Raw genomic sequence first — 26,564 nt, 5'->3', positions numbered from 1 at the left:
ACCAAATTCAATACCTAAAGATAATATAGCTGGATATTGATAACTTGGAAAATTCATGAAAACAGAACAGTTCATCTTAATCAAACTCCTAATTATAAATGCTTTTCTTATACTATAAATACACCTTTCAAGAAAAATCTAAATATAGGTGTTATTATAATCCAATATCTAAAATCTAAGCATCTAATATAATACTCAAATTATTAAATAAAAGTAAATATTTTTTCCTCAGAGCAAATTTCTACATGCTGGATATTCATCATATTCCCACTGAAAGAATTTACTCAATTGCTATTTTTCCATTTCAATCCTAGATGCTGTTAAGAAGCAACTAAAATTTGATAGCAGGAAAAAAATACATATATTCCAGTTCTTTTGTGTTGGCTACAAAATAGCATGGGTCTCTGGTATAGAGCAGATTAAACTTCAGCTTCTAACTAAGTAGATGAATTATATATATATATATATATTTTTTTTTTTTTTTTTTTTTTTGCTGTACGCGGGCCTCTCACTGTTGTGGCCTCTACCGTTGTGGAGCACAGGCTCCGGACGCGCAGGCTCAGCGGCCATGGCTCACGGGGCCCAGCCACTCCGCGGCATGTGGGATCTTCCCGGACCAGGGCATGAACCCGCGTCCCCTGCATTGGCAGGTGGACTCTCAACCACTGCGCCACCAGGGAAGCCCGATGAATTCAATATTAAACTATAGGTTGGGGGTTAAGTCCACAGTCTTTGAAAGCAGACACACGTTGGTTCCAATCTTCACCCTGACTCTTACCTAAAGACCAGGTAACCTTGGACAAGTCACTTAATTTCTCTAGTCCCACATGCTTCATCTGAAGTAGACATAACAACAGCTAACTCATAGAGACATTGTAAGGATTAAATTAAATGAGGTATATGTAAATAACAGCACAGTGATGGTGCTTTGAAAATAGACTTTCCTCTATAGAAAAAAATTTTTACTGATTTTAATCAAAGTAATTTAGTACATAATTTAAAAAGTCAAACTGCACTAGAATGCAGTTATGACAAAAATCAGCAGCCCCTTTCTTACCCCTCCCCATACTTTGGTCAGCCTACCCAGAGGCAACCTCTTGTAACTTTCCTTGCTATATCTTCTGCCATTCATCTCCAAATTCCATGTTTTCTGTATATAGCTTTCTCCTGATACATAAAATTTAGATATTATCTATTGATATATTATGTAGATTATATACATTCAAATTCAGTGTGACCCCCAAATTAAAAACCAGGATCTTTAAACAATGACTTCTGGGGTAAATTCATATTAGAAAGAATATATAGAACAAACAGTCTCTGTTTTAAGAGCCTATGCAGTCCAAATCAATTGTAACCTGTGATTAAGGGGTCTACTCCTCAGAGCAGAAATATGAAATGAATTTATTTTTTCCAATAACTGCTCTTAGCTTTCCTGTGTGGAATCTCCTTTCCCACCTGATAGGTGTGGCAGATTGATTGCATTAGTGACCCCAATTTTTCACACCTCCCTATATCTTGTCCTTTGGTAGTGCCTTTCCACACTGACTCTGAGCTTGCCCCTCAAGTAAAGGTCTGAAAGAGTGCTTGAGTGTTTCTACTTTCTTCCTTTCGACCCTAACCACTGCTATGAGAACAGGCTCAGGCTAGCCTGCTGGAACACGGAAGCAGACTGAATCACCCCTCTTAGATGAGGCCCTCTTAGACTAGCCAGCTCCCAGCCAATACTCGGCTGGATTGTAGATATATAAGTAAGCCCTATGGAGATCAACTGAGCCTGCCACAGATCAGCAGAACTGTCCAGCCAATTTGTAGGTTTCTGAGAAATAATAAATGGTTATTGTTTTAAACCACTAAGTTTTATAATGACTTACTATGCTGCAATTCCTAACTGATATATTAGGGATCCTTAAACAACAACTTGGTCCCAATCTATAACTTTTTAGATGCTTTCAGTTTTTAGAACTCAAGACTTCAGAAAATTAAGACTCAAGCTTATATTATTTTTGTTTTTTGGGGGGTTTTTTGCAGTACGCGGGCCTCTCACTGTTGTGGCCTCTCCCGCTGCGGAGCACAGGCTCCAGACGCACAGGCTCACAGGCCTTGGCTCACGGGCCTAGGCGCTCCGCGGCACGTGGGATCTTCCCGGACCGGGGCACGAACCCGTGTCCCCTGCATCGGCAGGCGGACTCTCAACCACTGCGCCACCGGGGGAGCCCTTTTTGTTATTCTGAAGATTTCAGACTCAAAATCAATTTGAAGTTCTTTTTTCCCTGTAGTTCAACCCACACTCTCTGCTGCTTAGAATGGAGAAATGAAGCACTGTCTTGCTCAGAGAAACCTTCTGCCCCTCACTACTTCTTCCAGGAGCCCATGGCTTGAGAACTGGAAGCAGGAAGGAGAATCATCCCCTTGCTAAACTGGTTGCAGTCACAGTCCTCTCCTTGTTGTTTGCTGTTGCTTCTCTGGCTGACACTGACTGCTCCTGCGTGTGGCAGGCATGCAGCTGCTGGCTCCCTCATGAGTGATTAAATGGGCTCTTCAGAATATCCTGCAGGGACATTTATCTGATCTAGACAGTAACCATCCACCCTCTACCACTGCTGAGGTCCCTTTACACCTCCTGGCTTGAGCAGGACAATGGAAAAATAGGTCCAGCACAGCTATTCTCTGAAGTGACCATATTAAACAGATTGAACAGTGTCCCCTGCTTCCCACTCTTACTCTCAACTCCCTTTAGCCTTGCTCCAGCAGAAAACAGCAGATCAGCAAATCCATGGATAAGGCAATGCTCAACTAGGCAATGAAATGTCCCCTCTCCCAACTGTAAAGTACTCCATACTTTACAAGTGGTTCTTTGGAGAACAAAGAGAGGTTTGTGAGGGAGGGAATCGTTTCTCAGTACAACTCTGCACTTCTGCTCGCTGAATCCTATTCTCATATTGGGGTGGGGTGGGGGATCCCAGTTCTTCAGGAATGGTTCCTCTGAGCAGTCTCTGCAGGCAGGTTTCTGACCCCAGTGGCTAGTAGATTATTCATAGCAATCCAAATATAGAAAATCAGTTACTCAAAAGTCTTTTGTCCTCGGCTTGGGGCCTTAGCTGCAATTCAGAAGCAAGATAAAAAGGTCCCACTCAACACACTGTTATATGGTTATTTTAAAATCTAAAGTATGCATTAAATTCTACTATACTGCATATAATTATAGAAGAATTCCATTTTTACAGAAATGCCAGTTTTATTAAAAAGACTGCCCTGAAGAGGTTATTTGAATGCTACTTATTAACTTTTTATGTAAATTTTATGGTGTTTTCATGGATCCTAATTCATCAATTAAGGTATAAAAGAAGAACATTGGCATTTTTTATAAATTTCTCATATTTTTTCAAATAAAACTTTTTGTCTAATAAAATTCTTCAGACAAAGTGTAGGTTTTTCTTTTTTCCAGAAAATCAGATATTCAATCATCGATTTAGCAAATACCTGTTTGTGTACCTACTTTATACCCAATGATATTCTAGTTACTTTGGGCATATCAGCAAACAAAATAAAGATCTCTGTCCTCATAGCCTGAGCAGGGAAAGAGAGACATTAAACAATAAACATAATAAATAAGTAAATTACTGAGCATGTTAGAAGCTGAATAATAGTATGAGAAAAAGAAAATGTAGAAGAGGATAAGGGAAATCAGGAGTGAGGCTGTAGGTAGGTGGACCAAGTAGTTTGAAATATTGAATAGGGTGGTCAGGGAAGCCTCAGAAAGAAGGTGACACGTGAGGAAACACATGGGATGGGAGGACAGAGGGATGGGGGCAGTTAGTCATATCTGGAAGAAGAGGGTTCTAAACAGAGGGCCCAGCCAATTCAGAGGCCCCCAGGAGGCAGTGTTTGTCTGGTGTGTTTGAGGAACAGCAAGAAAGTCAGTGTGCCTGGCTGCCCTAATATTATGAGGTTATGAAAAGGAGTGAAGAGTAATATAGGCGGTAAACTGAGAGTAAGGACACCAAATGAAAAAAGTATTTCAAGGAGAAAAGAATGATCAATCCTTGTCAAATACTACTAAAAGATCAAAGAATTTACCAGTGAGCTTAGCAGCAATAAATTTAGAGGTCGCCGATAACATTACATAATAACATTGGACCCAATGATTCATTCTACTAAAAAGGAATTTTACTATTTAATGAAAATTCTTGTAAAACAAATAGGTTTTTAACTACTAGTCAATGACCCAATTATTTCAAACAATATATTATACAATGAAATGAAATACAATGAGATGCATTTACACAAATAAAAAACCTGGCAGAGGACTTCCCTGGTGGTGCAGTGGTTAAGAATCCGCCTGCCAATGCAGGGGACACAGGTTCGAGCCCTGGTCCAGGAAGATCCCACATGCCGCCAAGCAACTAAGCCCGTGCACCCCAACTACTGAGCCTGCACTCAGAGCCCGCAAGCCACAACCACTGAGCCTGCATGCCACAACTACTGAAGCCCGCACGCCTACTGCCTGTGCTCCGCAACAAAGAGAAACCACTGCAATGAGAAGCCCGTGCACCGCATTGAAGAGTAGCCCCCGCTCGCCTCAACTAGAGAAAGCCCATGCGCAGCAACAAAGACCCAATGCAGCCAAAAATTAATTAATTAATTAATTAAATTAAAAAAAAAAGAAATGCATATAGAGTGCTTACTACACTAAGCACCAAGGATATAGAAGTGAGGGTACAGAAACAAAATTCCTGCAGTCAAGGAGCTTTCAGACTACTGTGGGGAATCAGGCAAGTATACAGATAACCACCATACAAAATTGTGCGTCAATTATATGAAACTACAGAGAAGGGGCAGGCTTCTAAGCCAAACTTGAGGGTGGGGTTACCTATCTGCTTAAATTTAATCTCAGAAAAATATGTAGTGATTATGGGCAAAAGACTTAACCAAACAAATCACAAAGGAAGGTACAATAAACTAATAAACATATGAAAAGGTGCTCAAATGAACTAGTTTTTAGGAAAATGCAAATTAAAATCATCCTGTGGCGTCAGGAGGCAGGACTTCAAATCTTCTCCAAAAAACAACTTGGAAATTGTTCAAAATTGTTAAAAAAAAAAAAAACCATTTCAGGATTCTGGTAATCAACCAAAGTCAAATAACTTAGTAAGAAGTACTTATTAATGAAACACTGTTGAAATTAGGGTAAGAACAGTGGGACTCTGTGACACTCCTGCCTGGGGCTGCTGCCATTCCTCCCCTGTGGTCAGGTGGTCAGGGATAGGGTTCTCCCTGGACCGTAGGCTAGGGCAGCTTCAAGGCCAGAGAGGCTCAATTGATCTGGAGCCAAAGATGAAAATATGCAGTCCAGCAGCATCGCCAGCAAATGTAGCAATCTCAGGAGCAAGTCTGAGGTAGCCATCCCAGTTGGGACAAGCAACCTCCTGACAACAAAACCATAAAGGTAATAGGTAGATCCTGGAAATGAGAGACCACAGAGGGGCTTGAACTCTGCAAACAACCCTGGCTGCCTCCACCCACATGCCTCAAGAAAACCATACTGTCCTCAAGTCCTGGGCTGATGGTGGAGCTGCTCACATGAACAGAGGACATGGAAGAAACTAGAAGGCAGGGCAGAGTAGAAACCTGCCTGAACTTTGAATGTGCTCCCCAACCCACATATAGATCGTTTGGGAAGGGTGGAAGTCTTACTCCATCCATCATGCTCAGGTGTCCAAGCATAACCTCTGACCAATCACTGACCATAAAGTTATGCATAAATGAATGTTGAGCAAACAAAGCCAGACTCAAAATAGTGCATCTTTTTTAGACGTGAGCTGTGTATGCTTAGCTAAAGACCCTAAACTATATCCTGAAATAATGGAGAATAACTAAAGGGTCTTAACCAGGGAGTAATGGATTGGAAATGCGTTTTATAACATCACTCTGTCAGGGTGGAAGTCAGATTGGCGGAGAGCGAGATCAGAGACAGAAAGCAGAAACAATGGCCTGAGCCAAGACAGTGGCAATGGGAAAGGAGGGCAGAGGAGGCAGAGGTAAGCCAATGTGAGAGATTTTTAAAGGTGGAATAAACTGATATAATGATCCATCAGGTCTAGGTATTGAGGAGACAGAGGAATGTAAAAGCCTTCAGGTTTATGGCCTGAGCCAGAAGGATGGTAGAGCCATCTACTAAAAAAAAGAAGTCAACTGACAGGAGGTTGAAAGATGAGGAGCTCAATTTTCGGAGCTTGAGGTTACCGAACTCTAATCTGTGAGATCACTTATGTGATTAAACTTTGTACAAAGGCTATTATTTAGAAGCAGATAAATAAATGGAAATTCGGGACTGTAGTGGTCCAAAGACCTGGGTCCTTGCTCCAGTGGTAGCTCAGACTTGGGCAGGTCAATTGTTATCTCGGTGTCCAAGTTTATTCGTTTATTTAAGTTATCTTGACACAAAATGAAGAAAACAAGACTGCCCCATATACTTACAAAGTGTTGTCAGCCTAAAAAAGGATGCTGTAAAGCAAGAATACATGTGATTGCTGCTATAGCATGCAATTAGTTCTGGAAATTGTCACTAAAACAATATGACCAAAATGAAGCCATATATTTTGGAAAAGAAACCATATTTTTGCTATGTCAGATGACATGGAAAGCACCAAATAATTATTTTTAAAAGCACTAGAAGTAGTATGACAGTTCATTTAGGTAACCAGTTACAACATATACCTAGCAGAATCAGTCTTTAAAGTGAACACCTATTCTGTTCCTAAAAGGGAAGATAATGTTTTAGATATGTAATTTCACTCCAATATTTTAAATTTAAAAGAACAACCATTAAAATCCCATTTAGGAAATTTAGCAACACGTGTTTAAGAGGACCTAAAAATGAAAGGCTACACATGAGGGAAATTCACCAAAACAATCACAATTGTATTAGGGTAATGTGATTCTTTTATGATTTTTTTTTTCTATTTCTACAAACATTCAAGATCAGGGTAATGCTGTCTGTAACTGGAGGCCCAATCCAAGGCTTTAGAAATAAGCATTTTTCGAGTTCAAGCATGAAATTAACTCATAATAGATCAGAGCAGATGGGCAAATTACCCTAAAGAGACAGAATAGCTCCCCAGTCTGCAAGATTTGGCTATAATCAAATGGTGACTAAAAGAGACTGGTCAGTCATTAAAACTTAAAAAAAAAAAAAAAAATGAGATCAGTGGAGGAAACATTAGCATTGCCCACTACACTATTCAAGAAAGAGATTTCCTACCCTACATATCATTACTTTAAACAACTTGGCCTCAAATGGTAAGATTATCCCTACTGCAGAGCCAGATGTATGATGCCACTCTTAGATTATGCCACTAAATATTTCATTCATATAACTACACATGAGAATTTGTACTCATTCTGTGTTCACGCAATTGTGATTTGCCCACTTACAAAACAAAATGAATCATCACAATGACAGGAGCATTCCAGTTCATTTGACAATTCTATTCATTATAAATTAATAAATTAGATTCTGATATATATATATATCAGGATACAAATGTCAAAGGATATATATATATATACATATATATATATATAATTTGACATTGCTCGATGTGGATCCCTCTTTGAGAGACATTCTATCTGAATTCCATTCTATCCATTCTATTCTATCTGAATCTGAGGGTCAGATCCTGGGCTTGATAAACTTACCAGTGTTAACTCCCTAGGAGACTTTTTGAAATAGAGTCTGCCAGCCTGCTCAATGAACCCAAACATCACTGTCAGCCAAGAATGTGCTTTTAATTGTTAAATGTGCACAATTACTATCACTGTTTAAGTTCAATTGATAAACTTGTAAAGTATTACAGCTTTCCTTTCTGATACTCTTGATAGTCTTTAAAAATGGTGTTCAAAAATATTTAATTCACAAGTAATACAACTTGTTCTTCTTGAAGTGATTGCTTAAGATTTGCATATGCTTAAGTGACAGATCATATCATAACACACAATAAATTATGAATGAAAAACCTAGTGTAACTATGAGTCAATGTTTGTTACAAAAACACAGCATGCTGCTCCAAGTGCATTTTTCTCCTAATCTCCAAAGATAAACTAAAAAAACTCTACTTTAGTCTAATCAAGAGACTATGTGAATGCAATATATTTAATCTTTATCTAGTGACATTTGGGGCCAGAAATGATATTTCATTAACTCACAGTAGATGACTTAAACAAATACAGCATTACACTAAAACTAATAGCAATAACATGCTCACAGCCACCCTAAAAAGGATTAATACTGGGATATATAAAAAATGTTTTTAATAAGCTGGAGGAAGAAGAATAAAAGTTAAGCAAAATTAAGTATTTCAGGCCAACAAATGTATTTATTTGTTACTCACATAAAGCAATATTATACTTAAGAAACCTGTGGGAAACGTCTATTCTTTTCATAAACCTTAAAATTGTCACTAAATTTTAGCAAAGAATCTGTCTAAGGATATTGTGTACATAGAGATCAAAAAGTATAAGAGGATAGTTAATATTTCACCTTTAAAATAGAAAGCCTTACTTCCAACAACTCAATGTATAAATACCACAAAAATGAATGCATAGGCAAAGTAAAATAACCGTATTTAAGATATTAATTCCATTATTTACTCTCGAATTTGATTATGTTTCTGATAGAACTAGCCAGTAGGATTTATACAGTATCAGCAAATTGGAGACATGATGAAAAATTAGTCTTACTAGACACACATAGAAAGCACTTTTAACTCTCTTTAATAATGTCGTGCTTCAAAATAAAAGAAATGAAATCTCTTAACAGAATGAGGCTATGTAATTCAAGATGTCATAATCTAACGGAAATGCACCCCCCAATTCTCTGTTTAGTTCTCTACTTTATAAATCCCTAAGTCAAAATTTGTAGAAATAATGGGTGAACTTCGAAGATGTCATGCTAAGTGAAATAAGCCAGTCACAAAAAGATAAATACTGCATGATTCCCCCTATATGAACTACCTAGAGTAGTCAAATTCATAGAAAGTAGAAGGGTAGTTGCCAGGGGCTGGGGAAGGAGGAATGAGGAGTTAGTGTTTAAGGGGTATAGAGTTTTGATTTTGCAAGATGAAAACAGTTCTGGAACTTGGTTGCACAACAATGTGAATGTACTTAAGGCTACTGAACTATACACTTAAAAATGGTTAAGATGATAAATTTTATGTTATGTATATGTATTTTACCATAATTTTTTAAATAAATAAAAATTTGTAGAAATAATATTTTATGTCTCTAGAGTCTTTTTCTGAGATTATTAATTTTAATATTAATGATAAATAAATTTAAAGTGCACTTGAAAAACCCATAATTTTAAGACATATGGGGGAAGGGGAAAAAAGAAAGTCAACTTAATTGAAATATATCATGTCACTTCATGATATATGCTTTAAAACAGTATATTCCTGGCTGTGAGTTGGTAATTGTGGGAGCTAAGTGATAGGTACATGGGAATTCATTATACTAGTCTCTTTGCTTTTGTATGCTTAAAATTTTTCATAGTAAGACATTAAAAAAAAGATATCTGTGCAAATAAACAAAGTGAGAAATTCAGCACGGCAGCAGGATTGATGGGAAGGGTAGGGTGGGTTTTCTAACAAGATAGTGTTAAAAGATGGAATGAAGTAAGATATGGAAATATTTTAGAATCTATTTTAAAAATATGAATTTGATGTAATTAGGATAATGTTGAAGGGTTTTAAGAAAATCAATGTGAATTAATCATAGTGAAAGACTACTGAAAGGAAGGAATTAAAACAGAATTAAAAATCAGGAATCAAGGGCTTCCCTGGTGGTGCAGTGGTTGAGAGTCCGCCTGCCGATGCAGAGGACACGGGTTCGTGCCCCGGTCCGGGAGGATCCCACATGCCGCGGAGCGGCTGGGCCCATGAGCCATGACCGCTGAGCCTGCGCGTCCGGAGCCTGTGCTCCGCAACGGGAGAGGCCACAACAGTGAGAGGCCCGCGTACCGCAAAAAAAAAAAAAAATCAGGAATCAAAAAGAAATTTAAATTGTTTAAATTTCTAAGAATAAAATTTAAAATTTTTACTCTATATAAATTAGGAAATAAGCCCTTTCAAGAAGGGTTCCTAAGCTGTCAGGGAAATAATCAAAATATTTCTAGTGTGCTGCTATGAAATTTCAAAATATAATCAAGTACGTTTAACTGAAGAGACAGGGATTAATAGGGGGTGGGGAGCAGAGGCCTTTTAATTCTTCTTTAAGAATAACAGGACTTCCATGGCGTTCCAGTGGTTAAGACTCTGTGCTTCCATTGCAGAGGGCATGGGTTTGATCCCTGGTCTTGTAAGGTCCCTCATGCCGCCTGCATGCCGTGCAATGCGGCCAAAATAAATAAAATAAAATAAAATAAACAATTCTTCTGCATATCATTGTAAATCAAAGTAAATCAACTATACTTCAATTTAAAATTTTTTAAAAAAACGAGTAACATACAAAATAATCTAGTGTTATTTGTATAAAATTTAATCTCAAAATTAGTATTAATAGAATAGAATATTTTGTTTTCAGTACCTGAATGGTCTCTCTTCCTGTTTCTGCTATACAAAAGTGAGAGAATATAGTTGAAAAGCTATGGGAAATTATTTTACCAATAACCTGTAAAAGGTGATATCACAGAACTAATGTACTCATATCCAGTGAGTAAAAACACAAAAACAAAAGAAAAAATTTTAGAAGGCAAGTTGCTTTGAAGTTTTAAACTGCACAAATTCCCAAAAGGGCTCTGAATCTAAGACAAGGCTAAGAACATATGCTATGATGAATAAAGTTTAGGGTGAAAAATAAATTGTGATGACGCGGAAGAAAAGGAAGCATATATGTAATATACAAAGAAGTAGAGAGAACAGTACCAAAATTAAACCTATATACACATTACTTAGATTCAATATATGTCATGATTTTGCCACATTTGCTTCATCTATCCCTGGTATATTTTTTTCTTTGCTAACATCATTAGTATCATTTTATACCTTAGTCCATAACCAAATATCCCCAACTGTCTCAAAAAAGGTCCTTTTACAGTTGATTTGAGTCAGGGTCCAAAGAAGGTTCACACATCACATTAGGCTATGCCTCCTGATTTCTATTAATTTAGAGTAGTGCTATTCAAAATGTGGTCTGAACTGGTGCCAATTCAAGAACTAATTGTAAATTACCAGTCCCAAAACTGTTCTCAATCTGCAAACTCTTTGTTATGGGTCAATACGATAAATTCAGAAAAGGAAAGTAAGGACTTGGAAACTTTCATAGCAAGTTGACACTGCCAACACACCCAAGTGCATGGTCAGTGGACCCATCTAGTGAACCAGGCTGGTAATCTCACCCTCCCGTGATTGAGTCTCACATGATCTGAGCTGCACACTAGTTTTGCGCACCGGGACAGCTTACTGGTCGCTGCCTCAAGGATATTTTAAAAACAAAACAAAACAAAAAACTGGTCCTTAATTCTAAATAGTTAGAAGTGCAGTCCTCCTCCTCACTTCTTTATCCTACCATTAACTTTTTAAGGAAACTGGGTCAAATGTCCTTTAGATTTCTGAATTTTTCTATTTGCTTCCTGTGGTGTCAATTAACTTGGTCCTCTATCACTTGTCTTCCTTAATTGGTTCTATTCAGGTTCATCTTTGGGGGCAAGAATATTCCATAGACTGTGCTCTGTGATTCAGGTTATAAAACTTCAGAAAGTACATAATATCTGGATATTCTATTTTTAGTAATGATAAGATTGAATGCTAGGTTCAGGTAATTATAAGTCAATCCCTTTTTTGTAAATTTCACATCAATTTTTCACCTTATATTTTCATCTACTGATTATTGTTGACTAACTCATTTCATTAGGGATTGAAAAGTGGTGACTTTCTAATTCTATCATCCTTTCCATATTTATTAGATGGAATTCTCAGGGAAAAAACAATTTTCCTTATCAAATTAGGCTATTTAGTTACTATGAGATATAATTCATGCAGGAAAGACAGGATAAATGCTTATTTCTTTCCTTTTGACTAACAATTTTCAGACCAAGGAGTTGATGAGTTGATGTCCTAGATACTCCCAATGGTGTTCAATGAGTTAGGTTTGGAGTCTCTTCTGCTCCACTCACTCTCTCTCTCTCTCTCTCTCTCTCCCCCTCCCTCTCTCTCTCTCTTTTTTTCCCCACCCCCCCCATCCCTCCCTCCTTCTCTAACATTATGAGCCCATGGGTTTTTAAGATATACACAGACATATATTGGAGATATAAAGGGCTAGGCTTCAGAACTCCACAATAAAGCAAATATCAAAATACAGCGAGTCACATGAATTTTTTGGTTTCCCAATGCATATAAAAGTTATGTTTACACTATACTAAGTTATGTTTCCCAATGCATATAAAAGTTATGTATACACTATATTAAGTGTGCAATAGCATTAGGTCTAAAAACACATTGTATGAACAAAAAGTACTTTATTGCTAAAAAATGTTAACCATCATCTGAGCCTCCAGTGAGTCATAATCATTTTGCTGGTGGAGTGTCTTGTCTCGATGTTGATGGCTGCTGACTCATCAGGGTGGTGGTCACTGAAGGTTGGGATGGCTGTGGCAATTTCTTAAAATAAGACAACAATGAAGTTTGCAACATCAACTGACCACTTCTTTCACCAACGATGTCTCTGTAGTATGCAATGCTGTTTGATAGCATTTTACCCATTTTGAATTTCTTTCTAAACTGGAGTCAGTCCTCTCAAACGCTGCTTCTGCTTTATCAACTAAGTTTATGTCATATTCTAAATCCTTTGTTGTCAGTTCGTCACAGCATCTTCACCAGGAGTAGATTTTATCTCACGAAACCACTTTCTTTGCTCACCCGTAAGAAGCAACTCCTCATCTGTTCAAGTTTTATCATGAGATTGCTGTAAGTCAGTCACATCTTCAGGCTCCACTTCTAATGCTAGTTCTCTTGCTATTTCTACTACATCTGCAGTGACTTCCTCCACTGAAGTCTTGAACCCCTCAAAGTCATCCATGAGGATTGGTCAACTTCTTCCAAACTCCTGTTAATGTTGACATTTTGACTCCTTCCCATGAATCACAGTGTTCCTAATGGCACCTAGAATGGTGAGTCCTTTCCAGGAGGCTTTCAATTGACTTTGCCCAGATCCAACTGAGGAATCACTATCTTTGGCAGCTATAACCTTATGAAATGTATCTCTTACAAAATGTGACTTGAAAGTTGAAATTACTCGAACCATGGGCTGCAGAATGGATGTTGTGTTAGTAAGCATGAAAACAATATTAATCTTGTACATCTCCATCAGGGCTCTTGGGTGACTAGGTACATTGTCAATGACCAGTACTATTTTGAAATGAATCTTTTTTTCTGAACAGTATGTCTCAACAGTGGGCTTAATATATTCAGTTAACCACTTATAAATAGATGTGCTATCATCCAGGCTTTTTTGCTCCATTTATAGAACACAGGCAGAGTAGATTTAGCATAACCTAAAGGGCCCTAAAATTTTCAGAATGATAAATGAGCACTGGCTTCCACTTAAAGTCACCAGCTGTATTAGCCCCTAACAAGATAGTCAGCCTTTATGTCTTTGAAGTTTTGAAGCCAGGCATTGACTTCTCCTTTCCAGCTGTGAAAGTCCTAGATGGCATCTTCTTCCAATAGAAGGCTGTTTTGTCTACACTGAAAATTTGTTGTTTAGTGTAGGTACCTTAATTGATGATCTTAGCTAGATCTTCTGGATAACTTGCTGCAGCTTCTACATTCAGCCCTTGCTGCTTCACCTCACACTTCTATGTTATGGAGATAGTTTCTTTCCTGAAACCTCATGAGCCAGACTCTGCTATCTTCAAACTTTTCTTCTGTAACACCCTCACCTTTCTCAGCTGTCATAGAATTGAAGAGATAGGGCCTTCCTCTGGATTAGGCTTCGGCTTATGGGAAGTTGTCCTGGTTTGGTCTTCTATCCCAACCACTAAAACTTTCTTCTTATCAGTAGTAAGGCTGTTTCACTTTCTTATCATTTGCATATTCACTGGAGTAGCACACTTAACTTCCTTCAAGAGCTTTTGCTTTGCATCCACAGCTTGGCTAACTGTTTGGTGCAAGAGGCCTAGGTTTTCATCTACTCAGCTTTTGACATGCCTTCCTCACTAAGCTCAATCATTTCCAGTTTCTGATTCAAAGTGAAGATAGGCAATGCTTACTTTCACTTGAGCACTTAGAGCCCATTTTAGGGTTATTAATTGGCCTAATTTCAATATTGCTGTGTCTCAGGAAATAGGGAGGCCCGAGGAGAGGGACAGAGATGGGGCAATGGCCAGTCAGTGGAGCAGTCAGAACACACACATTTATTAAGTTCGCTGTCTTAATGGACAGGATTCCTGGCACCCTCAAACAATCACAATACTAACATCAAAGATCACTGGTCACAGATCACCATAACAAATATAATAATGAAAAAGTTTGAAATACTGTGAGAATTATCAAAATATGACACAGAGACACGATTAAGCAAATGTTGTTGGAAAAGTGGTACCAATAGACTTGCTCGAGGCAGGGTTACCACAAAACTTCAATTTGTAAAACATGCAATATCCATAAAGTGCAATAAAGCAAAGTGCAATAAAACAACGTAACCCTATAATGTGTTTCAAACAATTGCATTCATTGTTATTTACCATCTTCTGCTCCCCTTATTGTAGAGAATTCAGAACAATACACTACAGACAATTACGGTATATTTGGTGCTAATAGATTTTCATGAAGGTTTCTGAAAACCTAACTACAATTTCATTCATAGCTTTATTTCTATAACAAAAGATGCTGAAAATTTCAAACAACCAACTAAAAATTATAACCACAATATAACTGTCCACGTGCCAGAAACTGTGCTAAACTTTTTGAATGCAAATCTCATTTAACGTATACAATAGCCATGTTAGGTGAGTATTACTATTATTCCTATTTTATAGATAAAGAAAATGAAGTTTGGAGACATTAAGTAATTTGTCTAAAATCCAGTTAGTAAATGGTAGAGTCAGGATTTGTACTCAGGTCTATCTAACTCTGAAGCCCATGCTCTTAACCACTATCTTTAATATCTGACAGACCATCATGTTAAACAATGGCTCTCAACAAAAGTGTACCGCCTTCCTGAAGGGTTTGGAGATGATGGGACTAGGAGAACAAGAAGAACTATCCTGCCCAGATGCCAATAGAATTAAGCCCCACTGAAAAAATACTGATTTAGAAGTATTCTCCTTAATCTGCATACCTCCAGATATAAAAATTAGGACTATTTGGATTATTTTAAGAAACTTCTTCCTTTCAAAAATTTTAAATTATTTACATGTTTCATTAATTCACATTGCTTTTCTCATCAACTTTGCAGGAAAAAATGATGCTTTGCCTTATATAAAAAGTTGAATTATACCAATTCTCTAAACATTGTCATAATTATTTTAAAATTAAAAAATAAAATGGGTGGTACCAAAGTGATTTGTGAACAAACCTGAACGTATGAGTGACAATATATGTACTCTTTAAAGGAGCCTCTACATACAGGGATAAACAAAGGTTTTTTAAAAAATAAGGGGCAAAAAGGGGCAGAGAGAGGCATTAAAAAGTTGTATTAGGAAACTTTTGGGGATAACGGATATGTTCACTCTCATGATTGTAGTGAAGGTTCAAGGTCCGTACATAGGTCAAAACTGATCAAATTATACACTTTAAATATGTGCAGTTTATTGTTTGTCAATTATACATCAATACAACTATTTTTAATATAAAAATTAATTTCTGGAGCCTAAAAAGTAAAAGAATATTCTAAGTATTGTCTCCAAACAGTCCCACAAAGCCTGAGATGTAATACAGATGGAAGGTTAAAGGAAATAAAGTGACTGATTCACAATTTCCTTCTTAAACTGGGTACAGAACTGCAGAAATTAAGTAGTAAAAATACTAATATTCCAAAATACAGAAGAGAGGGATCTCCTTGCTGGAGTCCCTTTTCCTAATTCAGATCAACAGCATGCACTGAGGCAGGGCTGGGTGAGAAACCACAGTCAACACCATGCAGACATCCAGTCCCAGAAGTCACCCACTGGCCACACAGAGCCCACATATTATACATCACTGGCATGCTGGGTTTGGTCCTCACTGTGTTTAAAAAATATCTTTTTTAATTAGTTGCCAACCTTTAAAAATTTAGATTTTACCCCCAAATCTTTTTTACTTTTCTTGGAAGATCTGGTAAAACCCTAGGCCCATGTTTCCAACCTGGTCTCAGGCCAAGCACTCTGGTCAGCCACAGGCCCCAAGACTCAGTGTCCATTCTGTCTTGTCCCTGGCAGCTTGACCCACTTACATTACCCAACCAGGTCTTCACAGACTTTTGAGTTTGCAGTCCTTACCCTAAGGCTATAAAGATTTTCTCTGATGAATGTTTTGTTTTGTTTTGATACTATCTACAGGCTTACCCCCACATTAAAGAGAACAGCCCTTAATTAAAGGTGCAATTCTTACTCCAAAGGGTAGGGAACACAGCAGAAAGTGGCAGCAAACAAGAAACTAGACTTAGCCATACCCATCCGTGAAGTAGAGGCCAGGCCAGAATAAAAACAAATCCTGAAAACTGGTTCTTATGGCACTAGTTTCAACAAATTCAGTGAAGAAACTTCTGACATAAAATTTGTCTCTTGGAGATCTTCCCCAGAGTCTCCCAACACACACACATACATACATACACACACACACACACACACACATACATACACACACAGACCCAACTTCCTACCTTTCTGCTCCCCAACTCTGCTAGGTCACTGAAATGGTAACAGGAATCTCTATTATCCTGCTTCCAACTTAAGATAAAAGAAAAATTCTTTTTTTTTTTTTTTAACCTGGGGAAAAGGGAAAGTTCCCAAGGAATAATCACACAAATTATTACAGGACAAAAGGGGTCAGAAACCTATTCTCATTCAATGAATAAACAACCAACGTTTTAATCATTACATATCAGAAGCATTAATATTAAAGTCAGGAAGAAGACAAAGAGAGCTGTTATTACTATTAACATTTTTCTACTCAGTTCATAAATAGTAGGGAGAAATATTACAAAGAAGGCAACAAAAAACTCCTCATTTGCAGATAACCTCACTCTACCTAGAAGACACAAGAGAAATCACTGAAAAATTATGAAAATTAACAGGAGAATTCAGTAAGATGACTGAATGGTTACAAAATTAATATACAAAAATTAGCAGTTCTTTTATATGTCAATAATAATCATAGAAGAAATAAGATGAATAAAAATTCAAACACAATAGCAAACAAAATTTTTAAATACTCAGGAACAAAATTAATAAAAGATGCTAGTAAGGTCATGTTATCCTAAAGCAAGAGATGCCTTAAAAGTTTATGAACTGTCCCATCACTAGCTTAGAGAGTGGGGCTAGAATCCACCACAAGAAATTGACTCTATACCTCTGAACCCTCACATGAGCTCCCCTGTCAAAGCTTAGCTGATATACGACCCAAGAGGAATCATGGCTTCTCCTCCCAGTGACAATCTAGATCTGATCAAGGCCTGCATTTCCCTAGCCTCTAGATCTGAATCATAGGAATAAGCTCAAAACTGTTCTCATTTCTCAGATTTCATATAGGAAACAGCTAATCAGCAGAGAATCAGGATTCACCACTTTTTCACGGATCAGATAAAATGTCAAGTAGAGAAAACTTACTTATTCTCTAAGAACAGTATTTCAAGGAACTCTTAAAGAGCTTTTGGCAGAGAACCTTACCAAATGTATGTGTGGAAATAAATGAGTACATAGACCTTTTACATTATTACTACTGAATAGAATCAAAAGAAAGAATGTTTTGGAAGTATTTATATTATTAAGAAATTCCCAGTGAATACAGTCCTCAATATTTCAGAATTTGTGATTATTTGACTATGGTTTGGTTTCTGGATTATCTTTCCACTCTCTGGACAAAAGTAGTTTCCTAAGAAAATTAATAGTGTAAGCAAATGGTTTGAAGCACCACAGAAGCATCTGTTTACATTCAGATAATTAATATGCTAACAACTCTTATTATTAAATTGAAGCAGTTCACCTAAGGACTTTTGTAGATAATACTTCATTAGCCTAATTATAATGAGTATATATAGCTGAAGTAATAAAATGGACATCTGTTTTAAAACATTCTTCAATTTAAGCCTTCTACTAAATCAAACTAGCTTTCATACATTACTTTCAATTACTGAGGTTTTCGTGGGGGGGGAACAAAAAAAAAACCCCACTGAAATAGAAAATAAAATTTTCTTACCTTTGAAGTTCTCCATTCCCAGCCATCGCCTATCTTCTGTGAATGTTTAATGAATTCTGCACAATAATGCTGGAACGTTTCTTCTCCAAAGAACTCATCTTCTTCCATACTAAATAACAACTGAAACATAAAAACTATTAGCATCAGCTGTGGAATGAATACTAAAAAGAATTCAGCTAATTCACTTATTTCTTTAAACAAACAAAAATTTGGGATGTATATTGGAAAATAACCTCAGAGCCACTCCAAAAAAAAAAGTGTTTTGTTTCCATCTTTCTCACCCTATCCCCCTTTTTTAATCAGGAAGAAAATGTGATCAACATGAAAACCCAGGGACTTCCCTGGTGGCACAGGGGTTGGGAATCCGCCTGCCAATGCAGGGGACACGGGTTCAAGCCCTGGTCCGGGAGGATCCCACATGCAGCAGACCAACTAAGCCTGTGCACCACAACTACTGAGCCTGTGATCTAGAGCCCGCACTACTGAAGCCCACGTGCCTAGAGCCCGTGCTCCGCAACAAGAGAAGCCACCGCAATGAGAAGCCCACGCACTGCAACGAAGAGTAGCCCCTGCTCACGCAACTAGAGAAAGCCCGTGCACAGCAACGAAGACCCAATGTATCCAAAAATAAATAGATAAATAAATTTATTTTTTTTTAAAAAAAAAAACATGAAAACCCAAAACCTAGCTTTGTATTGATAACAAATACGTATCTATGGTTCAAAAAGTTTAGTTTGTCCATAAATTAACTTTCAAGTGTTCATTATCTCACTTCTTCTAAGCTAATGCTTCCAAACAACCTCCTCACGCTTCCTTCTCTATCTCCTACCTTAGCTCTTATATAGGCAGCATCACAGTGATTAGTGGAGCTGGGCTGTTCTTCACACCTTATATTAGAGTTCAACTCACTAACAAAAGATGTTCTAAAGCCTGAAAGTATTTGTTTTGCAAGGTGTAAGGTGATGATCACCTAATTAATTACCTACTTTATTGAGTTTACAAGTGTGCCAAAATCAAGGATTACCCACATATTTGTTATATAAATCTATCTAAAACATGAAACATTGTTTATAGAAAGAAAATTTTAGAGCAGCTGGAAGGAAACTCAGATTATATAGTTCAAGTCTCTTGATGAGAAAAGTTGGACCAAGTGAATTCCCACATTCTCCTCATTAGTGATAAGCATCATCAGGACAATTAGCACTTGTTAACTGCTTACTATGTCAGGTGCTTATGCTAGACACTTCACATTCCCATTTAATCCTCACAAAACCCAAAGGCTGCTGTTATCCTCATTCCTCAAATGAAAAAGAGTAAGTAATCTGCTCAAGAATACAAATGAGGAAAAGTTCAAACCCCAGTTTGGCTCCAGGGCCAATGATCTGTCTATACTAGCTGATTCTCAGTCCAGTGTTCTTTCTGAATATTCAAATTTAGTATGACCTACATAAGAATTTGTTCACTCATCCAACAAATACATATTGTATGTAAGTAGTAGGCACTGTGCATAGGTAAAGGTTAGATACACAAAAATGAAAAAGTGTATAGTTCTTGCCTTGTAAGAACTTATCTTGAATGAAGCATTGTAGGATGTTGAGCAGCATTCCTGGTCTCTATCCACTGGGATGCCAGTAGCGTCCCTTTCCCCAGTTGTGACAACCAAAAATGTCTCCAGACATTGCCAAAGGTTACCTGGGGGACAGTCACTCTACAGCTGCTTACTTCTCTGTCCTTCGTGGTTGCAGAAGCGTTTACCCACCTGGCAAACTCATACACATTCTACAGGTGTCCCTCCAGGATGCTTCCATCAAGATGTACCTTGTTTCCCCCACTAGACCATGAACATCTTGAGGACAAGATTCGAGTCTAATTCATCTTGGTACCCCCAGCACCCAGCTTAGTGCCTGGCTCTAGACTGAACCTGATAAACATTTGTTGGATGAATGAATAAGTAAATGAAGTATGAACTGTAAAAAAAAAAGAACTTATCTTGCAATGAAGGGAGATAACCAGTAACAATAATTACAGCAGAAACTCTCTTATAAGACCAACCTCCATTCAACTTGCCAGATTAACTGACACAGCATCTATTCCCTCTGTAAAACAATGACTGATGTCTACAGCATGCTTTTTATGAAGCATCTCTGCTCCTATCAGTTGAGTGTACTTTCACAAACCATATTCATGTATCATAAATACATACTTTAATTAAATGCAACACAAACCAAACCAATAAAATGTAAGTAAAAAAGAAACACAACTGTTATTTCTAAGACGTAGACTTTATAAAGACTTGGAAAGACTACAAAGGTAAGTCTTCATAAGAAAAAACAAACTACTATTGAACTAGTTATAGACAATACAACTGAAAAGACTGGCTGAGGGGGAAAAAATCATACAAATCAAGGATTATGCACTCAGATTGCGGCACAAGTGGCTTGAGTTCTTTCTTTTAAACCAAAACTAGAAATTTACAGGATGCATTCTAGGTTCAGTATAATTAAGAATGAACAATGAATTCCAATCAAGTACCCATACTCAAAGAAAATGCCTTGGTCATACATGAGAAAATTCGCAAATGAATGTTTATATGTTTTAAGTTGAAATAAAATGTTTTAAGTACAAATGTATTTTTTTAACTCTAGCTTTAGTCAGATTTCTCAATTAACAGCTCAATTCTTAATTCTGACAGCAATGCAAAAGAGGACTTCGAGTTAAAGTATATACAATGGAGTGATGCACAGATTATGGTAGGCACAAGAAGAGTTCCTTACAAAGAGGGGATGGTGTGGGAAAGTGTCTGGGGTGAGGGTGGAGATGAACCTTTAAGGTTAAGTAGGAGTTTTTGCAGGGCAAATTGTCAGTGAGTGAAGCACAAGGGTTAGAATAGTGGTCCAAGCGGGGAGGACAGTGTGAACCAAGGTAAGTAAGGGTGTACAGAACCGCAAGTTTGATGTCACCAACATGATAAAGAGAGTATAGTAAGACAGAGATAGTCAAATCCCATGCAAGTTAAATCTGTCTGCCCTCACTAGTGGAGGAGAAATGGATGGGAAGGGCCTCAAAGATACCAGATAGAATAGTGATGAACTTCCTGAAAGGTCACTTGTGTGCCATGCCAGAGTTTGGACTGTCTCCACAGGAAACAGAGAATCAGACGTTGGAGCTGAAAAGGTCAGAATAGTAAATCATCAGTGGTTCTGTGGAAGATGGATCTGAAGGGTACAGCCTGAGGGCAGGGAGGAGAGTTAGAAGCTGTTGCTGGATGAGAGGTCATGAGGATCTAAAGCCAGGCAATGAAATGGAAATGAAATGGAAAGAATATGCATCTTAAGTTATGGAGGCAAGCTAAAATGAACTTAAGAGATTTGCAAGTCATCTGTTTAAAAGAGACAAATGAAACCATGAGGGTGAATACTGCCCAGCTGGAATGCATACAGCAAATTCTTAATAAGCCTTCTGGTGGGTCATGAAATTTTACACTAAATTTTGTATGTATATGCCTATCTATATTTTGGAAAGGAAAGATTCTATAATTTTCAACAGATTGTTTGAGGGGTCTTAACCAGAAAATTAGGAACCTCTGTGCATAGTGAGAAGAGCAGTGGGTTGAGGAAGAAACCTTCAGAGCAGCAACATTTAAGGGACCTACTGAGGAAGAGGAATGAACAAAAGAGCTAGAGAATGAGTCAGGCATTAGGAGATCCTAGCAAGAGCAGTGCCACAGAGCCCAGGGAGTAGAGAATAGCTAACAAAGAACCAACAATGTCAAAAGAAAAAGAGAGGTCCATTAAGAAAAGGACTGAAAACATCCATGGAGCTTGAAAATGAAGCAGTCATTGATGCCTTAGTGAGCAGTTTCAGGAATGGTGGAGAGAGAAGCCAGATTGTGGTGGGCTGAGGAGGAAACTACAAGTGAGGAAATAAGTAAAAACTTTGTAGACTACTTTTCAAAAAATTTGATTGAAAAGTGATACAAATTGGTAACAGAAGCAGCACATAGGCTTAAGGGAGGATACTGTTTTTCCTAAGAAAGGGAGATATGAATATATGTTTAAGCTGAGCAAAGGGGGTTGGAGAGAGGTAAAAGTTGAAAATACCAAAGAGAGAAAGTGACTGATGAAGCAATATCCTAAAGGGGCTAGGAGGAGATGTGGTCATCAGCACAGGATGGATTTGAACAACACAATTAACACCTTGTCCCTTGCAATCAGAGGAAAGGCATTTGAGGATGAACATAAAAATTAGAGAAGTTTTTCAATGGCACCCCAAATTAAGGAAGACAAAGTCTGATGATCACAAGATTTTCAGATGCAGGGGTAGAGGATAATGATAAAAGCAGAGTGTTTGAGAAAGCGAGTATAGATTAGGAATTGATGGTGAAGAAGAGAGGACAACATTTTAAGATGAGCAGGTACAAGTGAAGGCCCAGCACGGGTTGCGAGCCTGAATTTGTAGTGCAACACTCTGTGAGGTATTGTGGTTGCCTTCGGCAGTCCTCAGCTCCCGAAGTGTCAGAACAAGCAGAGAGGGCTGCAATGAATATGCATGCAAGTTGAGGTTTTGCTGGGTTGAGTCAGTGGAAGGATAAGGATGAAAGAGGAAACAGAATATGCTAGTGAGAACAGCTCAGTGGTCCAGATTATGTAGAAAAAGAAAAGATGCCAAGAGAAGGTTAAAGGGGCTGGGAAAATATGGCAGTATCAAGAAATACTGCATATGAAAGAGGGTAAAGGACAACTGCAGTGAAAGGAGGGAAATGGAAGATGGGAAGACTATGAGATTTAGAAATTGAGAAGGTCTCAGCTGTGGCCATGGAAATAAGTATATAAGGTAGCTTGGAGATGGAGGTCACTGGAGCTCAGGAGGTTTAAACAACTATAAGACGTGTAATGTTTACTGTCTTCCACATGGACACTGAAGTCATTTAGGATTATTCTGAGAGCTACTGGGAATGGAGAGCTCTTTAAAAAATATGTAAGTTAAACTAGGAGATTTAGAAATGACAAGGGGCAAACGGTAGAAGACAATAGAGCACAGAGGTGGTAAGTAATATGTGGTATATAATGCCAAGTCCATCAAGAATAATCACTAAAAACCAATACCTGTGTTCATGATAGCCAAACACAGCCTTGGATTCCTTCTCAAGATGACCCTCAAGGCAGCAACTACCAGTGATTAGGGACAGCATGTGAGAAAAAAGTCTACCTTGCCATACCTGGTAGAGCTGAATTTCATGAGCCTCAGAGGAGCAGGAATATTTACATGAGGCTGGAGAAGCAGTAACCTAAAGTTGGCTCTTCAGAAGTGGGGTTACCAGCAATCTCAGTACACTGAGCTTTGTAGAGTGGAGGAAAAAGCCTCCATTCAAAGAGTTTTTGGGTTTTGTTTGTTTGTTTGTTTGTTTTTTAAGTCAAGTTTCCTTTAAAACGAGTTAGTGGAAGCACTAACCTGTGCAGATGTTAACATCATGTAAGATACGTGTAGAAACATCCACACTACATCCACTCACCACTCCCACCCTGGAGATTCACAATGCACATTTATATGGGGAAACTATTAACTCAGGGTTTCCCAACTCTTTTGACCACAAAATTCTTTTTCCTGGGAACACTTTTTAACATCTTACTCCACAGAATGTAGTAAAGGAAATAATGAATTAAGGGTTTAGACAAGTTTTTTTTGCTGTGGATGTGTGATCCTGAGATCACAATGGAGAGGAACAGGGGAACAGTGGGAGAACAAGTTTGGGAAGAGAAAGCACCAAGTACAAGAACCAAGTACAGAAGAGTCGATAAACTCTAGGGGCTTCTACAAAGGCAGTCAAATGTTTCAAGGTGTAAGTGAGATCTCCAGTTTACACAAAGAATTCTGGGTAACAAGGTGCTTCAGTGCAGATACAAGTTGAGAAAGTGACATCTAAGAAGTCTGTAAAAGGAAGAACAGAAGCTAACAGCAAAAGGAGGAGGTAAAGGGAAAAGACTGTGCAAAAGCCTAAGAATGTAAGAGAAGGTCTAGTAATTGAAGAACTCTTGTCTGACTGAAATACAGAGGTAGAGGAAGGGTACTGAGAAAACCACAGTTGATGAAGACAAAACAGCCTTGTAGCCTGAGGGCTCTAAAGGGTTTTGAAATGGTAGTAAACTGAGCAGATTTGCATTCTGGTTTCCAAAAGGGACTACAGATCTAACCAGACTGAAGACCCCTTAAAAGGTCCTTACAATCATTTAGGAGAGACAAAATAATGCTAAACAGAGCCAAAGATTGGCAGTAGGGTAGAAGAGAGACGGATTCAAAAGATATTTTGATAGTGTAGTATACTCATCACAACAACTGGCTGACCTTGGTATGTAAGGGATTGAAGGGAGAAAAGGTTCAAGAAAGAGTCCTAGCTCTTGGCCTTAAGTGGTGGTCTACTGACTGAAACAGATCCCTCTAGGAAAAGCAGGTCTGGGGAGTGAGATGGGTTTAATGTAGCGCTACGGAGTTTGAGTTTGAAATACCTATGGAATACCCAGCAAAGAGATCTAGCAGGGATTTTGAGATGGATCTGGAACTCAAGAGGAAAGAGAAATCTGAGCTAGAAATATTGATTCTAAATCAGCATTTCATAGATAACAGAACACATTTGATCACTCAGGGAGAGGATAGAGAACGAGAATAGGAAGACCAAAACAAAGTGGTTAGAGAAATCATTTTTCCGACTATATGATGACTGTGACATATACTGAGAGATACTAAATCAAAGAAAAATTGAATTTAATTCATAAAGAATACTAATACATTTTGGAACATTCTATAAATTCCAAACAAACCCTCACTTAATAATAAAATTGAACTAAGTGAAAACACTCCATTCCCTAAGCCCTCCAGTTACTTGAGGTTTACTGAACTCTTCAAAATGTTAGTCGAAACATAAAATTTCACTCAATAGCCATAGTTTATCTAATTAACAGCACTGTGCCACTAGCAAGATGACTGAACATCAAAGCACTAATTAATATTTGGTTGAATACTTTTAAAATTATCTAAGGACCGGGCTTTGCTGAAGGATGTTACATACAATAATAAAAACACTTATGGCTTGATTACAAAATTAGGAATTATACTATATTAAAATGATATCCATCTCAATTCAAATCATCATAATATGGTATAATGAAATATCACTGAGTAATTATTGCCTCTTTGCTCAAGTTAGAATATTTCAACTCATTAAAAAGGAAAATATAATTCAATTAACATTTTTATATGTACTTTTCAAGTTGTAATACTCTGGTCCTTTACCAAGTTCCTAGACTAGTAGAGACAGAAATTAGAATCTTAAGAACTTTCTATTAAGAGATGGCTGAAATTATGGTCAAAAATGGAAATAACCACAACTGCAGCTTATTAAGCAATAATGGCAAGAATAATCCTTATTTTGCACATGGAAAACCTGAGACATGTGAACTGCCTATGTTTCCAGACTTAAGCTATCTTCAGACCAGAGGTGACAACAGAACACAGATGAACTCACAGTAAAAGACTACTTCCAATTCTCATCTTATCCTAAACAATGAACCTCTCATCTCTTATAAGGAAAAGTCAGAAATGAGTCAGAGCTCTTTCATGTCATAAGGTGTAAGCTGTTAATACATCTATTTTGCTTGAGTTTTCACCCTTGCTGAACAGCTGTTTGTTTGTTTGTTTTTAAGCTCAAACAATCAAAACCTTATTTTAAGTGCTCCAACAGAGGCTAAAGATTGGAAAGGTAGAATAATTTTTTTTCCTCACCAAGTGAAAGAAGTCTTTCTAAACTATAGGTTAGCCCTAAAGTAGACAGTGTGAAGAAGCTTATTCTGCTGCTATTAAATATCTTTTCAGAAACGCGGCCCCAACGAATTCTAACACTGTGTATATAATCATTGTTCAAATGATCCTTCTTAATTTTAAAAACAATTTTTTTCACTACAGCTCTCCACATTTTTTTATAGGATTTTTAATCTAATGTGTGGGGAACTGATTCTTTGTTTTTGTTTGTTTTGTGCTTTTGGTCAGAGACATTTCTTTTGATGAATCTATAAATCAATATATATTAGAGTCATAACAAGACTAAAACACTTTAAGACATATAACTAAATTTCCCCAGAACTTAGATCATTTACAAAAATGTGATTATCACAGAACATA

At 37.6% G+C, this 26,564-nt stretch overlaps 1 protein-coding gene across 4 annotated transcripts in view; it reads right to left on the bottom strand.

Annotated features, from left to right (window-relative positions):
• ATG10 (autophagy related 10) overlaps positions 1-26,564 on the bottom strand; it is a 224,691-nt gene that overhangs the window by 190,903 nt on the left and 7,224 nt on the right. For all 4 annotated transcript variants that reach the window (XM_067731162.1, XM_067731158.1, XM_067731161.1 and 1 more), the window contains exon 2: positions 18,393-18,512. In XM_067731162.1, the coding sequence (XP_067587263.1) occupies positions 18,393-18,500 (108 nt within the window). In that variant the 5' untranslated portion in view covers positions 18,501-18,512. The remainder of the gene's footprint in view (positions 1-18,392; positions 18,513-26,564) is intronic.

The sequence above is a fragment of the Pseudorca crassidens genome, chromosome 3, assembly GCF_039906515.1.
Source record: "Pseudorca crassidens isolate mPseCra1 chromosome 3, mPseCra1.hap1, whole genome shotgun sequence".
Classification (NCBI taxonomy): Eukaryota; Metazoa; Chordata; class Mammalia; order Artiodactyla; family Delphinidae; genus Pseudorca; species Pseudorca crassidens.
This window is presented reverse-complemented; position numbering and strand designations above follow the sequence as displayed.